Raw genomic sequence first — 14,738 nt, 5'->3', positions numbered from 1 at the left:
CCAAAAATTATCTCTTTTAACTTCCAAAGAAGGAGGAAAGTGGTCCGAAAGGACGAAGTGGTACAGCCCTTTCAGAACTCAAAATGCTGACTGAGTGGGTTAGAAAAGACTGCAATACCCTTGTTCTGTAGCTCGGCTGTGGTCATGAATATACTGATTGGTGGTCCAGGCGTAATTCTTCTATTTGCAACAACAGGGACCCTCTCCAGGTCATTGCCAGCCTTTCATATTGCTCATTCACCTGGCTGACAGTGAAGTCACCTGTTCTCTCTTTCTCTGCAGAAGTTGATTTGCAACACCCGTAAGGAGAACGAGACCCGCTTGGTGGCCTGTGAAATTGGCAACCCCATGAAATCCAACACCACGGTATGTAGCTGATTTCTTAACCAGGGCAGTGCCATATTCAGGCTTACCGTTTTTTTCTTGGAAGCAACAGACATCCAACCTCTCCCCCTGTCTGTCACCTTTTTTACAGATCCAGGTAGATGTGGAGCTAAGTGTCAGCCAGCTGGAAGAGGCCAGTGATAACATAACTTTGATGCTGCAGCTAAGAAGGTAACAGTCAACGCTGCCCCACCTCCTGGACCCTGGAAGCCAAGTCCTCGTACCAGGAAACTCACAGCCCCATCTGTGGCACAGCCAGCAACCTTCCAGCACTGTATATTGTTTGAAAACCAAGCCAATTAAGAAATTTTCTAAATAAATAGCAGGTGAATTAAATAAGCAGGCACCTTCGCTGTTTAGTTATTCTCTCCCCCCAAAAAAAGATATAACAACAACAACAACAACAACAACAACAACAACAACAACAACAATAATAATAATAATAATGTATTTATACCCTGCCCATCTGGCAGGGTATATAAGGGGCGCTGTCTTGTATATATGAAGTTGCCAACTTTTTCCTCAAGTCAGGGCTCCTCCTGTCAGATGTCAAGGAAATAAACAACTATCTGACTTTTAGAAGACATCTGAAGGCAGCCCTGTTTAGGGAAGTTTTAAATGTTTGATGTTCTATCATGTTTTTACTATTCTGCTGGGAGCCGCCCAGAGTGGCTGGGGAAACCCAGTCAGATGGGAGGAATACAAATAAAATTGTTGTTGTTGTTAGCCACCCATCTGACGTGGTTTCCCCAGCCACTCTGGGCGGCTCCCAACAAAATATCAAAAACACAATAAAACATCAAACATTAAAAAATTCCCCATACAGGGCTGTCTTCAGATGTCTTCTAAAAATCAGATAGTTGTTTATTTCCTTTACATCTGGTGGGAGAGCGTTTCACAGGGCAGGCGCCACCACCGAGAAGGTACCTCTGCCTGAACCGCCAGAAGGCCCTCGGCGCTGGACCTCCGTGTCCGGGCTGAACGATGGGGGTGGAGACACTCCTTCAGGTATACAAGGTCAAGGCCGTTTAGGGTTTTAAGGGTCAGCACTTTAAACTGCTGCAAGGCAGAAATCTACAGGCAGCTTTCCCAAATTGCTGCATCTCTGTTCCTCTGTTCCTCTTCCATATCAAGACTTTTCATGTCCAAAGCCTGGACTCCAGGCTTTGAGAAAACACTCTTGTGGCGCTCACTCAATAACTCCCACCTTCTCCTGCAGCAAGAACAGCAACAACCCCAATAGCGCCGTGGAACAATTGCAGGTGCCGGTCAAGGTTGCTGCAAGAATGGAACTGCTAGGGTGAGTAAGTCACATGGATGAGGGGAGATTTGCAGATAGATGGATTTCTGTCTGTATTAGTATTAACGTTTATGTGTATATGTTTATATATTGTTGCATGCTTGTATATCTGTGTAAATAGACCACATATCATAAAAGACACCCCAGTCTCTGAGCGGTGTGAGATTCCAGGGGTTCCAGGCGCTTACACAGGGCCTGTGTTTCCTTTTTGGAAATGAAGCACAGCACAGCCCGTGGTGTCTTTATGATAGATGGTTTATTTACACATATATTCAACCTGAGCCTACGGTGGAGGGGTTCACAGCATTTCTCCCATTGCTGCAATCCTGGATCCAAAAAGAAATCAAACACGGCCATCTGTCCCTCTGCTGAGCTTGCCGCGTTTTACAGACTGCAACTATTTTATCTCTCAGCTCACATCCTAAGCAACTGAAATACTAAAAACAACTCCTTCAAGCTCTAAAACTCTACTTCTTGTCTTTCTAACTAATTCTGAGTTGAGGGTGCATTTGCCCTCCCCATTTGCCCCACTCCAATACTAGGCTGGCTCCTGGCTTGCATTTTAACATGCTAAATCCAGTAAACCCAGAAATTAGAAGGGGGGTCTGTGCACTCCACAAACTCATAACAATGTGTGGGTGGGTGGGTGGGTGGGTGTACACACAGAGAGAGATGCATATATATGTAAACCAGTGGAGACTGACCTATGAGGATAAATGGGGCACTGCCCCACCAACCTCATTTGTCCCCCAGCCAGCCCCCACTTATCTGCCTTCATATTTACAACCAGACCAGTGGTATCAGCTTTCTCTTCCTTAGTCTCAGGGCTCATCCGCACTTCTGCTCGTCCCACCACTTTCCATTGGGAAAACCCACTCTTTGCTGCTGAATCGGAGCAAACATCTGTCAGGTTTTCTGCAGATTGACATTTGTTCCAATTCAGCGTCAAAGAGTGGGTTTTCCCGGGGAAAGTGACAGGGCAAACAGAAAACCAGTCAGATCCGTGCATAGAAAACATAGAGCATGCTAGAAACCTCTTGGATTTGTGCTTTCTATGCGCAGGACAAATGTGGACGAGCCCTCAGTCTTGCCCTTGTAAAACTCAACAGGGAGAAGGCCAGAGACAAAACTTGAATGAATTGGCTCTGCCTGTTGTTGGCTCTGGCGCCACCTGCTGTTGGGCTCCTTGCCTTCCACCCAGTGGCCACCAGCTGCTACAGACATACAAACCCAGTCTGATGCGATAACAGTGGGGGAAAGCTTTCCCACCTGATTCTGCTGGTCCTACAAGGTCGATTTGGCTGCTGGCCTTGTGGACAGGAGGTGTCGGTGGAGTGGAGCTGCTGGGAGTATCAGTTGGGAAGGGCATTTTGCTTCAGGAGGAAGCGTGTATGTGTCCCATGACAAGAGGGGGCGATCACTTTCATCCTTGCTCTCTCCATGCTCTCCTCCCCAGGAGGTCTGCCCCAGATGTCGTTGTGGTCCCACTGGCCTTTGGCGACTATAAGAACACAAGCAAAGACATAAATGACTATGGACCAAGAGTTGAACATGTTTACCAGGTACAAAGAAACACAGTTTGGAACTGGATGCACAGGGGTATAGAGACAACACTGCAACCCACTGCATCCCCTCCAATATTCCTCAGATGAAAATAGGGACATATTCTTCATCAGTGTGTCCCCCGAACCTGCACACCTCCCCTTAGTGACTGGGGCAGAGATGCAGATGCCGTGGCTGAACAAAGCAAGCCAGAGTCAAGCGACTGTCATGGTTGCTCTTTAGCACTCACTGAGGGCCAGGAGGTCAGCTGGCTAGCCCCAGCTGGGCCGTTTCCTTCCAGCCGTCCCGCTGCGAAGACCATCACCTCTGCTCCAACGTAAATCAGTGACCCGGGCTTCTGAGCCAGGGCACACTATCAGCAGATCGAACTCCGCACACAGAATAGGCGTGAGGCTTGTGGAAGCATACTACAACTACAGATTTATTAAGCATAAATCAGGACAAAGAAACATGTTGTCTCTCATGTCGTCTCAGAGAGAACAGCCAAAAGCAAAAGCTATACACAACGGAAGTTCCCAGCAAGCTGTGCTGGAATGTAAACAGACATGTGACACGTAACAATCCCATGTCTGTTCTTAAGGTGGAATGGAAATGTCAACACTCACAATTCCCTGGCGTGGCCTTGCGGACAGGTTGCACCCCCTATGCCCCGCTATCTTTAGGGGAGACTGACGGACTGGGGAGCAGGGAAACAGTGAAAAACTTTCTGTGGGGCATTCAAGTGAATTGGATCTTGTTTTCATAAAAACAGGAAGTGACGCCATATTGAATGGGGAGGAAGGGAGCAGTGCGGGAGGCATGGATCTAAGAAATAATTTAGAGGGATGCACCGATCTGAACTTCTGGTAACATGCTGAAATGCGGTACTGAAGAGAAAAAGCCCCTTCGGAATTCGGAATTCTGTATGAAAAAGTGAGAGGCTGTGATGGCTTCAGGGTTTTTGCGGTGATCCTGGTATTTTGTGGGGGGCAGTTGGAAGGCATGCCACTGTGGATACATCTGTTGTGGAATTCTACTCAATATTGATCCAGAGCAGATTCCAGCGTATAATTAGCAGAGTAAAAACTCAAACACGTTGCAGAAATCCCCCCAAAATAGACCAGAGGTGATTAATATTTCATCCAGCAGAGCTTTACTGCTACTGAAGGCAAATGAGCATAATAACTTATAAGTCTAAACCTCTACACTAAGCTTACTATGTACCGAACACCACACCGGAAGGAAGAGAGATAGAAAGAGAAAGTGAAACCCAGGCTCCTTCTGGCATATTTTTGTAGTCAGCATGACCTAGACAGAAAGAGATAACAGAACCAGTTTAAGCCAGCTGAAGTCAGATTCTCTGAAGGAATAACCCAAACATCGTGAACCTTCTGTTTGCTTCTTTCACACAGAGAAGCTTCTATAACCCTCTTGAATTAATTAGAATAGGAAAGATCTCTATACATCAGATCAATACTTTCTGTACTAAAAATGCAAACCGACAGTGTCTTCTCCATTGCTGACCCCTCTTCCTTCCTTGTCCTTCTCTAAGTTGCAGAATGCTGGCCCTAGCACTGTCTCTGGGGCCGAGCTTCTTGTGGATTTCCCCAGCCACTTCCGGGAAGGCTTCCTGCTTTACATTGCAAGGGTGAGCACGGAAGGCAACATTGCCTGTTCACCCACGAACGACACCAACCCTCTGAAGGTAGGAGCAACCTCTAGGAAGGGGAGAGCAAAGTATGGAGGGCCTGAGAGCACCTCTATCAAGTCTCCTCCTTTTTTTTAGTTTAAAGTCCCAAATGCTTCAACCTTTCCTCCTAGGAGAGTTGCCCCATCCCCTTTATCTTATCAGTTGCCTTTTTTCCTGGTCTGCTTCTGCCTTAATAATAATAATATAATAATAATTTACAGTGGTACCTCGGGTTAAGTACTTAATTCGTTCCGGAGGTCCGTTCTTAACCTGAAACTGTTCTTAACCTGAAGCACCACTTTAGCTAATGGGGCCTCCTGCTGCGCCGCCGGAGCCCGATTTCTGTTCTCATCCTGAAGCAAAGTTCTTAACCCGAGGTAATGTTTCTGGGTTAGCGGAGTCTGTAACCTGAACCGTATGTAACCTGAAGCGTATGTAACTCGCGGTACCACTGTATTATTTGTACCCACCCATCTGGCTGGGTTTCCCCAGCCACTCTGGGCGGCTTCCAACAAAGATTAAAAATACATTAAAATGTCACACATTAAAAACTTCCCTTCAATGTGGCTGCCTGCTTTTCATCTGAACGCTATTTCTTTCCTCGTAGCTGAAAGTCCAGGAGCCCACAACTGCTCCCAGCTACAATACGACTGCCCAACCACGGCGCTTGCGTGAGAGGCGAGATGTGAACTCAGCAGCGCTGCAGGAACCCATTGTGGTGGTGAGACTTGTTGGGAAATGGGACGGACTTCAGAGTGTCATTTAAAGCAGTTGTCACCGGATCTGGGTTAATATATCCCTGCTGCTCATCTCTTGGGCTAATCCTCAGTTATCCGATCTGTAAACTTGGGATAGATGAGTGACTTATCGTGCAAAATTGTTTTGAAAATGAATGAGGCAAGCATTCTGCTCGTGTAGAAGCCCCCATGTAGTAGCAGTTCAGCATAGTGTGATCAAAACAGCTAGCTGAAAACCCCCTCTGCACTCAAGAGATCTAGAAACTTGATTGTTTTAAAATTTCAATACCGTATTTTTTGCTCTATAAGACTCACTTTTTCCCTTCTAAAAAGTAAGGGGAAATGTGTGTGCGTCTTATGGAGCGAATGCAGGCTGCGCAGCTATCCCAGAAGCCAGAATAGCAAGAGGGATTGCTGCTTTCGCTGCGCAGCGATCCCTCTTGCTATTCTGGCTTCTGAGATTCAGATTTTTTTTTTTTATTGTTTTCCTCCTCCAAAAACTAGGTGCGTCTTGTGGTCTGGTGCATCTTATGGATCAAAAAATACGGTACTAAATAGTTACTAAATTTACACTTTCAACTTGAGCTGAACAATTCTATGGTCCCATTATGCCATTGGGGCACTTATTACCATACATTTAAACTCACGAGTTCCCCCACGAATCTTGGGAACTGTAGTTTACCCCAACAAAACTGGTATTCCTAGCACCTTAAACGACAGTTCCTAGGAGTCTTCTGGGAGAATCATGTGCTTTAACTGTATGGTGTGTATGCAGCCTAAGTGTGCATAATGTGATGCCAGAATAGTTTAGCCACATGCTACACACCCTGTGGCATCCAGCATATGGTCTCCCTGCCAGAGGTGTCTATATTGCTAATAGTTTCTGTTAGTTGGTGCAGAAATATCCTATGATCTGTCATGGCCGAGTGGGCAGTTTTCTCCCCCCCCCTCTACATTGAGTTTAATGGGTGGTTTTTGGCATGTACCACCTCTGCTGGAGGCCTGCCAGCAATATCCATGGCCCTGAATTTCCCCTGGCAGAGGCATATCATGTGACATGGGATGGGCCAAAAATATGATTCAGTTCGCATTTTTGAAGGCGAACCTACCTAATTTTCCATTTCCAAGTCAACGCATGAACTGAAGCACAACCATCCTTTGGAATTCCCCCTTCCCCAGATTTTTCAGTGCAGTTCTCCAGCCGAGCAAAGTTTACCAAAACGCAAACATCAGAGGTAAAGTGTGCATAGAAATGCGTATACAAATGGCATACAAGTATTCAGTATATTAGGGGAACTTGCTTTGCTAATAATAATAATAATAATAAAAATAAATAAATAAATAAATAAATAAATAAATAAATAAATAAATAAGGTATACTAGGTCAACGTGCCTGCAAAAAATGTGTATATTAGCAGAAATTCGCTTTGAAAGCTAATGAATTTTCATTAAGACTGAAACCAGTTCAAAAACTGATGTGAAAACGTAGAAGACTGAGCAATGAAGAAATGGGAAACAGAATTCCATAACTTCACACACATACAAACACCCCCACATACACATAGTTTGTATCTGGAGGTTAGGATTGCACCCTGTGTTTATCCACAGGTTATATACATCCTGCAGGCTGAATAACTCCATCAGTTTAAATTAACTCAACTCTCTTGATCCAACCTGCCTGCAGAACTGTAGTAGCCAAGACTGTGCCGTCATCTGCTGCCAAGTGGGGACTCTGGAGAAAGGGCAAGGAGCCATGGTGACCATCCATGCAGTGCTGTGGCTGCAGACTTTCCTGGAGGTAAGGAAGGAGCTTCTGTGCAAGGGATGGGGAGGCAGAGAGTTCCCTTCCTAGAAAACAAGACTGCCTTGATTTTCGAATACTCCCTCTCTGGAGAGGCTTGCAAGCACTTCAGTGCCTTTGGGAAATTTTAATTGTTCTCATTTTACACCTTGCTTTGAAATATTCTATTTGTTGGGGGGGGCATGTTTTTAATATATATGTATATATGCGTGTGTGTATGTGTGTATATCTATATCTATCTATCATCTCTCTATCTATATCTATATCTATCAGTGCACAACTTCCTGTAATCCAGACAAGATGAAGGGTAGCATACATTTTTACAAGATCACAAGATGCAGTTATGATTAAGAAGTGGCAAACAGTTTGTGATTTATTTGTTTGTTTATATGGCACCATCCATATGAATGGTGCTTGCTTGCTTGCTTTATTTAATTTCTATACAGCTTTATATTTTTAATAAAAACCTATTAAATCAATAAAACATTAGCTGGGCGATGTTCCTCCAGCCTCAAAAACCCCTTGCCCCGAGGAGCTTCTAATCTAACATTCTCCATGGAGGAAACAAGACATGAAGGGGAAGGGGAGCCGAGGATACGCAGGGAACGATAATGTGATTGTTTCAGTGATTCAGTGGACGCTTGGGTTGCGAACGTGATCCGTGCGGGATGCACATTCGTAACCTGCAGTGTTCGCAACCTGCAGCGGCGCATGTGAGGGTTGCGATTCGGCATTTCGGCACATGCGCAAAGCGCGATTTAGCGCTTCAGCGCATGCACAACCGCCGAAACCTGGAAGTAACCCGTTCCGGTACTTCCAGGTTTCGGCGCTCCATAACCCCAAAAAACGCAACCTGAAGCATCTGTAACCCGAGGTATGACTGTAATGTACTTAGGCTGAGTTACAGCAGGGCATGGTAACTGGAGAGAGAGGAGCCAAAGATTTCGTGACCAAAGGTGGATCTGGAGGAGGGATTTGAAGGTCGTAAGAGAGGTAGTCTGTGGCAACATTCACTCAGTATGTTTAAAGTGCTTCCCCCAAAGAATTATGGGAGCTGTAGTTGTCAGTTTGCATTTATAAAGTATTGATCTGATGTGTAGAGATCTTTCCTGTTCTGCTTAGTTCAGGAGGGTTCTGGAAGATTTCTTTCTATGTGAAAGAAACAGGCAGAAGGTTTCTGATGTTTGGGTTATTCCTTCAGAGAAGCTGAGTACAGCTGGTTTAAATTGGTTCTATTATCTTTCTGTCCAGGTCCTGCTGACTATAATAGTCAGGCCAGAAGCAGCCTGGGTCTCACTTACTTTCTCTTTCTAGCTCTTTGTTCTGGTGTGGTGTTCTGTTCTGTATGCTATAGTGTTGAGATTTAGTCTTATTATAAGTTCTTGTTAGTTTAAGATAAGTCTGCTGCAACTGGATCTTTTATGGACCGTGCCAATCCTGAATGTATTGGATTTGTGACCAATATGCTCATTTTCCTTCAGTAGCAGTAAAGCTCTGCTGGATGAAATATTAATTGCCTCCAGTCTATTTTTGGGAACTCTGCAACGTGTTTAAGTTTTTCCTCCACATGCAGCGCATCAGTAGTTTGTGCCCCCCACCCCGTGCTATAATTTCCAGAGTTCTCTATGGAGAGGGATTGACTGTTAAATCACTCTGGGAACTGTACCCTTGTGAGTGGAACAGGGTACTCTCAGCACCCTTAACAAACTAGGATTATTTAAGGGAAACTGTGGTTGTTTAAAGTGGCATCATAGCAGTTTATATGTAGCATGTGAAAGTGGCTTGGGCGTCACGGTTGAGCAAGGAAAGAAGTCTAGAATAAGCCCCTTCATCTAGCAAGCATAGTCTGAGTCCAGGTTCTTATTTCTAAAAGTTGCAGAGCTCTAAACACCACCACCACCCAACCAACCGGCAAGCCAGCGCCATTTGGGGGCGCCATGTTTTGGCCTTGCACAGGGCACCGTATTTCAAAAGGTCACCAAAGCTTGCCCCTGATGGCAGGTCCATAAGAAGGGCTCAGGTAATGCATGATGGTCTCTTCTCCCACAGCACCCCATGAAGGAGCAACTCCTCATCCAGTCTCAGGCCCGATTCAACACTTCAGGGATGCCATACCGCATTCAGCCGGAAGTTCTGCCAAGCGGATCCTCTCTGGTACGTCAGTGAATCAGTGTTACTGAAACTCAGCTTTGCATAAGAACGTCAGGCCTACCTGATCAGGCCAATGGCCCCTCTAGACCGGCATCCTGTTCTCAAGCTGGACCTGAGCACAAGAGCACTTTCCCCTTTTGTGGTTTTCTGTGGCTCGAGAATAGGTAACCCTGACCATTAGGTCCAGTCGTGGCCGACTCTGGGGTTGTGGCGCTCATCTCACTTTACTGGCCAAGGGAGCCGGCGTACAGCTTCCGGGTCATGTGGCCAGCAGGACTAAGCCGCTTCTGGTGAACCAGAGCAGTGCATGGAAACGCCGTTTACCTTCCCACTAGAGTGGTACCTATTTATCTACTTGCACTTTGATGTGCTTTTGAACTGCTAGGTTGGCAGGAGCAGGGACCGAGCAATGGGAGCTCACCCTGTCACAGGGATTCGAACCACCGACCTTCTGATTGGCAAGCCCAAGAGGCTCAGTGGTTTAACCCACAGCGCCACCCGCTCAAGAATATTTCGGCTTATTGAGATGAACAGGGCCTCGTTGATGTTTTAACTCAGGCGTACCCAGGAAGCAAAAATAGGGACAATGATTCACCAGGGACAAGGACCAGAAGACTGTGTCTGTCCCTCCTACCTAGGGGTGTCCTTATACATGAGGGTATATTATGGGTTTTGGCAAGTCATAAAGCCAAGTGGGTTGCGTGTGAGGTGGATCCATGGGGCCCACTATCTGGGATTGCCCAATTATGGTTTCTGAAAATATCTGGTCATTTGGTGAAGTCAGGGGCTGGAGCCTGATGGGTTTTTTTTGTGTGGAACAGAGGTGAGACTGCAATAAGAATTCTAAGGTCTCAAATATAGAATTAATGTTCATGAATGCACAAGGTAAACACACATGCATAAGTATACAAACCACATGCCTGAAATAGTACAGGAGAGCAATCCTGAAGCCATCTTGACTTGTATGTATGATGCATTTTGGGGTTAAGGGGTTGGGCAATTGACTTCCAAGGGGCTTGCAGACCTCTGCAAGGAGAAGGGGAACTTGGTTACAATAGAAAATAAAGATCTTCCTTGTTTTCGCTGGATCTTGCCTGCATCCAAAATGGGCTCAAAATGCTAGTTAAATTCGCAAAGTACCCAGTTCCAAATTTTAAGGCCGGAGCCTGAATGGCAGTTAAATAACTGGTGTTTGACAACCCTACAAGAATCACCTGGATCTGCCGCCAAGGTAGAGGAGGTCAGCCATTTCGTTATCTGTGTTGGGGATAAAATACTTACTTGGGCATGAAAACCCCTCCATTATTTCAATCGCATCAGGGAGAGGAGGGTTCAGCTCACATTGGCTTTCTCTTTCCTATCCCTCCTCCTGCCCCACCCAGACGAAGACACTGGTGGAGTGGGTGGACCCAGCTGCCGAGAGAGATATTCCTGTGTGGTGGATCATAGCAGCTATAGTGGTTGGACTTTTCCTCCTTGCAATCTTCATTATCGTTCTTTGGAAGGTAAGCGAAATCTTGGTGCGGGCAATTCTGAGCCTACAGGCAAAGTGGACCAACCACATGGGGTGCCAATATTCCAGTGGTTTTGGCTTCAGCTGGGGCTTAACAAAAATAGGAGCGCCTCCGTCCCCTGCAGAAAATGAGCCTTCATGGGAGGTCCGATGTCGCAGTAACTAACATGCCTCATTGGGGAGGCAGTGGTATATAGAATCATAGAATTATAAACTGAAAGCGACTTCCAGGTGCCTAGTCCAACCCCCTACAATGCAGGAATCTCAACTAAAACTTCCATGACTAATAATAATAATAATAATAATAATTTTTATTTATACCCCACCCTCCCCAGCCAAGACTGGGCTCAGGCTGGCTAACACCAGGTATAAAAACAATTAATTAAAATACAACTTAAAAACAAGATTAAAGCACAACATTAAAATGCAGCCTCATTTCAGTAGAAACTCAAATCAAAAACTTTTGGGGGATGAAAACGTCAAATCTTCACCAAGGCCAGCTATCCAGACTGGTCCTACATGAGCCAGAAAAAAGCCAGGGAAGTCCCCAAATAGGAGTTGATATTGTTGTTGTTGTGGTGGTGGTGGTGATCAGATCAGCCAACCGCAGCATGCTTCTGGGTGCCTTATGTGTTTATTTTGAGAACAGCAGCCCAATCTAGGCTTTCACCAGTTCAAAGAAGCCTATTTCTTTTTTTTTAATAGACGGGCTTTTTCAAGAGGAAGCGACCACCCACAGAGGAAGAGGAACAATTGTCCCAATGACCCTGGGGCAAAAACATCTGGGAAGAAGCAGTAATGGGTGATCCTCACACAAACATAACGGCCCGCCAATGTGATCTCATTTCAGCCTGGATCCATCCCTCCCTGTTCCCAAGGAGATGTCAGCTGGACCCTTTTTCTGAGACACCCCTTCCCCCCTTTGCTCTGCAATTTAATACCTTTCCTCAGCTATACTTCTGCGCGCATCCCATTCTCTTGCTAAATAGATGCCCGCAGTAGGCAGTATCCACATTCATGGTTAGCGCCACAGAAGAGTGATTCCTTCACCCTTAAAAACAAGGTCCTGACTGGAAGACACGGGCCATTCGTGAAATTAAAAACAAAACAAAAGCTCACTAATTCCACTAAGTGGAAAAAATAGGCATTGGAGAAACAAGTAGGGAGGTAAAAAACCCAGCACTCTTTTTAAAAGTGCAGAATTAATTCCATTAATATACATTTGTTTACTTGTTTAGTCGTGTCTGACTCTTCGTGACCCCATGGACCAGAGCACGCCAGGCACTCCTGTCTTCCACTGCCTCCCACAGTTTGGTCAGACTCATGCTGGTAGCTTCAAGAACACTATCCAACCATCTCATCCTCTGTCGTCCCCTTCTCCTTGTGCCCTCCATCTTTCCCAACATCAGGGTCTTTTCCAGGGAGTCTTCTCTTCTCATGAGATGGCCAAAGTATTGGAGCCTCAGCTTCAGGATCTGTCCTTCCAGTGAGCACTCAGGACTGATTTCCTTAAGAATGGATAGGTTTGATCTTCTTGTACATAAAACATGCCAAATACTTGATGCATCATGAAAGTAATCAGAAGAAGAATGCCATTGCCGCCTATACTCTGTTCAAAATTTGGTACTGTAAATTATAGTTGGGCTTGTCCATTCCATTCATCATGTGCCACATTTCCTTGTCATTCTACAAGAGGCTGGTCCGTTCAGGCGCTTCAGAGTTATTCTTTATGAGTGAATCTTAACAGGCGTGTGAACTGAGATGATCGGTAGATTCCATATGATCAAGGAGCAGTGCCCATTTCTGAACAATGCCCTGTCAGCTCCCCAGTTGTGACCATTTCCTCCAAGACACAAAGATGATCTTGGAATTGTCCCTCTTGCACTAGCAATGTTGCCTTTCATCTCCTCTTTGTGGCCTCAAACAAGTCCAAATCTTCAGCAGGAGAGGAGAACAATTTTGGGCTGATTCCCGAAGTTGGGGAGCTGGAGGAGCAGAAAAGGCTGCTGGTGATTCTATTCCTCCATGCAGCGCCACACTCTGGGATCTGCTGAGCTCACACAGAGGCTAATGAAGGCATGGGACATATTACCTTGAGTGTAAAATGCATTTTGCTCTTTAATAAACGAAAGATACCATTTAATTCTTGTGGTTTTACTTTTACCATGTTTTTCTACCAGCTTTGTGTCAGGAAATGCTTTGAATTACTGTAAGATGAGGGACGCAGGTGGTGCTGTGGGTTAAAGCCTCAGCGCCTAGGACTTGCCGATCGAAAGGTCGGCGGTTCGAATCCCTGTGGCGGGGTGCGCTCCCGCTGCTCGGTCCCAGCGCCTGCCAACCTAGCAGTTCGAAAGCACCTCTGGGTGCAAGTAGATAAATAGGGACCGCTTACCAGCGGGAAGGTAAACGGCGTTTCCGTGTGCGGCTCTGGCTTGCCAGAGCAGCGATGTCACGCTGGCCACGTGACCCGGAAGTGTCTCCGGACAGTGCTGGCCCCTGGCCTCTTAAGTGAGATGGGCGCACAACCCCAGAGTCTGTCAAGACTGGCCCGTACGGGCAGGGGTACCTTTACCTTTACTGTAACATGGGAGCTATAATTGCCTCACCAGTAGTTGGAAAAACAAAAGTACAGTGGTACCTCAGGTTACATACGCTTCAGGTTACAGACTCCGCTAACCCAGAAATAGTACCTTGGGTTAAGAACTTTGCTTCAGGATGAGAACAGAAATGGTGCAGCAACAGTGGGAGGCCCCATTAGCTAAAGTGGTGCTTCAGGTTAAGAACAGTTTCAGGTTAAGAACAGACCTCCAGAATGAATTAAGTACTTAACCCGAGGTACCACTGTATTGTGTAGGATCCAGGTTTAAAGGATTCATTCATTTATTTATTTCAAACACTTATATACCACCCTTCATTCAATAGATTCTAGAGCGGTGAACAAGATGTGTGTGTGTGTGTGTGTGTGTGTGTGTGTGAGTGAATGAACAACTTCATGGTGATTACTGGCACCTCACCCCCCTATATATAAAAAAGCACTGCATTTATACATACCCAATTAAAGAAGCAAAAAAATTAACAATGTTATGAAGCAGCAGCTAAAACCAGATGCATGAGCAATGAAGGCAATCACTTCACCTGCCTGCTGTTCTTTATTGTTAGAAGAGAGAGAAGAAACCCACCATAGTTTCAGTGCAGAAGCCAAATTGTCTGCTAGCTTCAGATGTACAGTAAATTGAACGACAAATCAGTCTGGGCCCTTCAAGATTTATGAGTCTCCTACTTGTAACTTCCTGACAACCCCTGTATATTTTGGGAGTGGGGGAAGCTGCTAATCTGGGATTAAGCCTTTCTTTATTTGTTGTGCCAATTAGTTGATTAAAGCTCGAAGCCTTTGTTTGAATGGGCAAGATGCAAATGAACATTGACCTGTTGTTGTCCTTGCTGTTAATTCTGGGAGACATGGCATCCTCAGGTGTGGGGAGGCATATAGAACATTTCTTGCCGTTTAATGCAGACCAGGTGTGCTGGGATTTGTTAATATTTGAGTAGGACATATGAAAGCAAGACGATATGACTTCAGCTCATAAAACAAAAACACAGGGACAGCTTTGAACCATCAA

General features: G+C 45.6%; 1 protein-coding gene across 1 annotated transcript in view; it reads left to right on the top strand.

Moving 5' to 3' along the window:
• The window catches only part of ITGA2B (integrin subunit alpha 2b), a 47,205-nt gene extending 33,944 nt beyond the window's left edge, over positions 1-13,261 (top strand). Inside the window, 11 exon segments of the mRNA XM_081883867.1 lie at positions 283-366; positions 476-555; positions 1,604-1,684; positions 3,141-3,246; positions 4,779-4,931; positions 5,524-5,637; positions 7,338-7,451; positions 9,504-9,608; positions 10,988-11,110; positions 11,824-11,877; positions 11,879-13,261. Coding sequence (XP_081739993.1) covers positions 283-366; positions 476-555; positions 1,604-1,684; positions 3,141-3,246; positions 4,779-4,931; positions 5,524-5,637; positions 7,338-7,451; positions 9,504-9,608; positions 10,988-11,110; positions 11,824-11,877; positions 11,879-11,917 — 1,053 coding nt within the window. The 3' untranslated portion in view covers positions 11,918-13,261.
• The last annotated feature ends 1,477 nt before the right edge of the window (positions 13,262-14,738 follow it).

Source organism: Podarcis melisellensis, assembly GCF_964234715.1.
Source record: "Podarcis melisellensis genome assembly, chromosome: 13".
Lineage (NCBI taxonomy): Eukaryota > Metazoa > Chordata > Lepidosauria > Squamata > Lacertidae > Podarcis > Podarcis melisellensis.
This window is presented reverse-complemented; position numbering and strand designations above follow the sequence as displayed.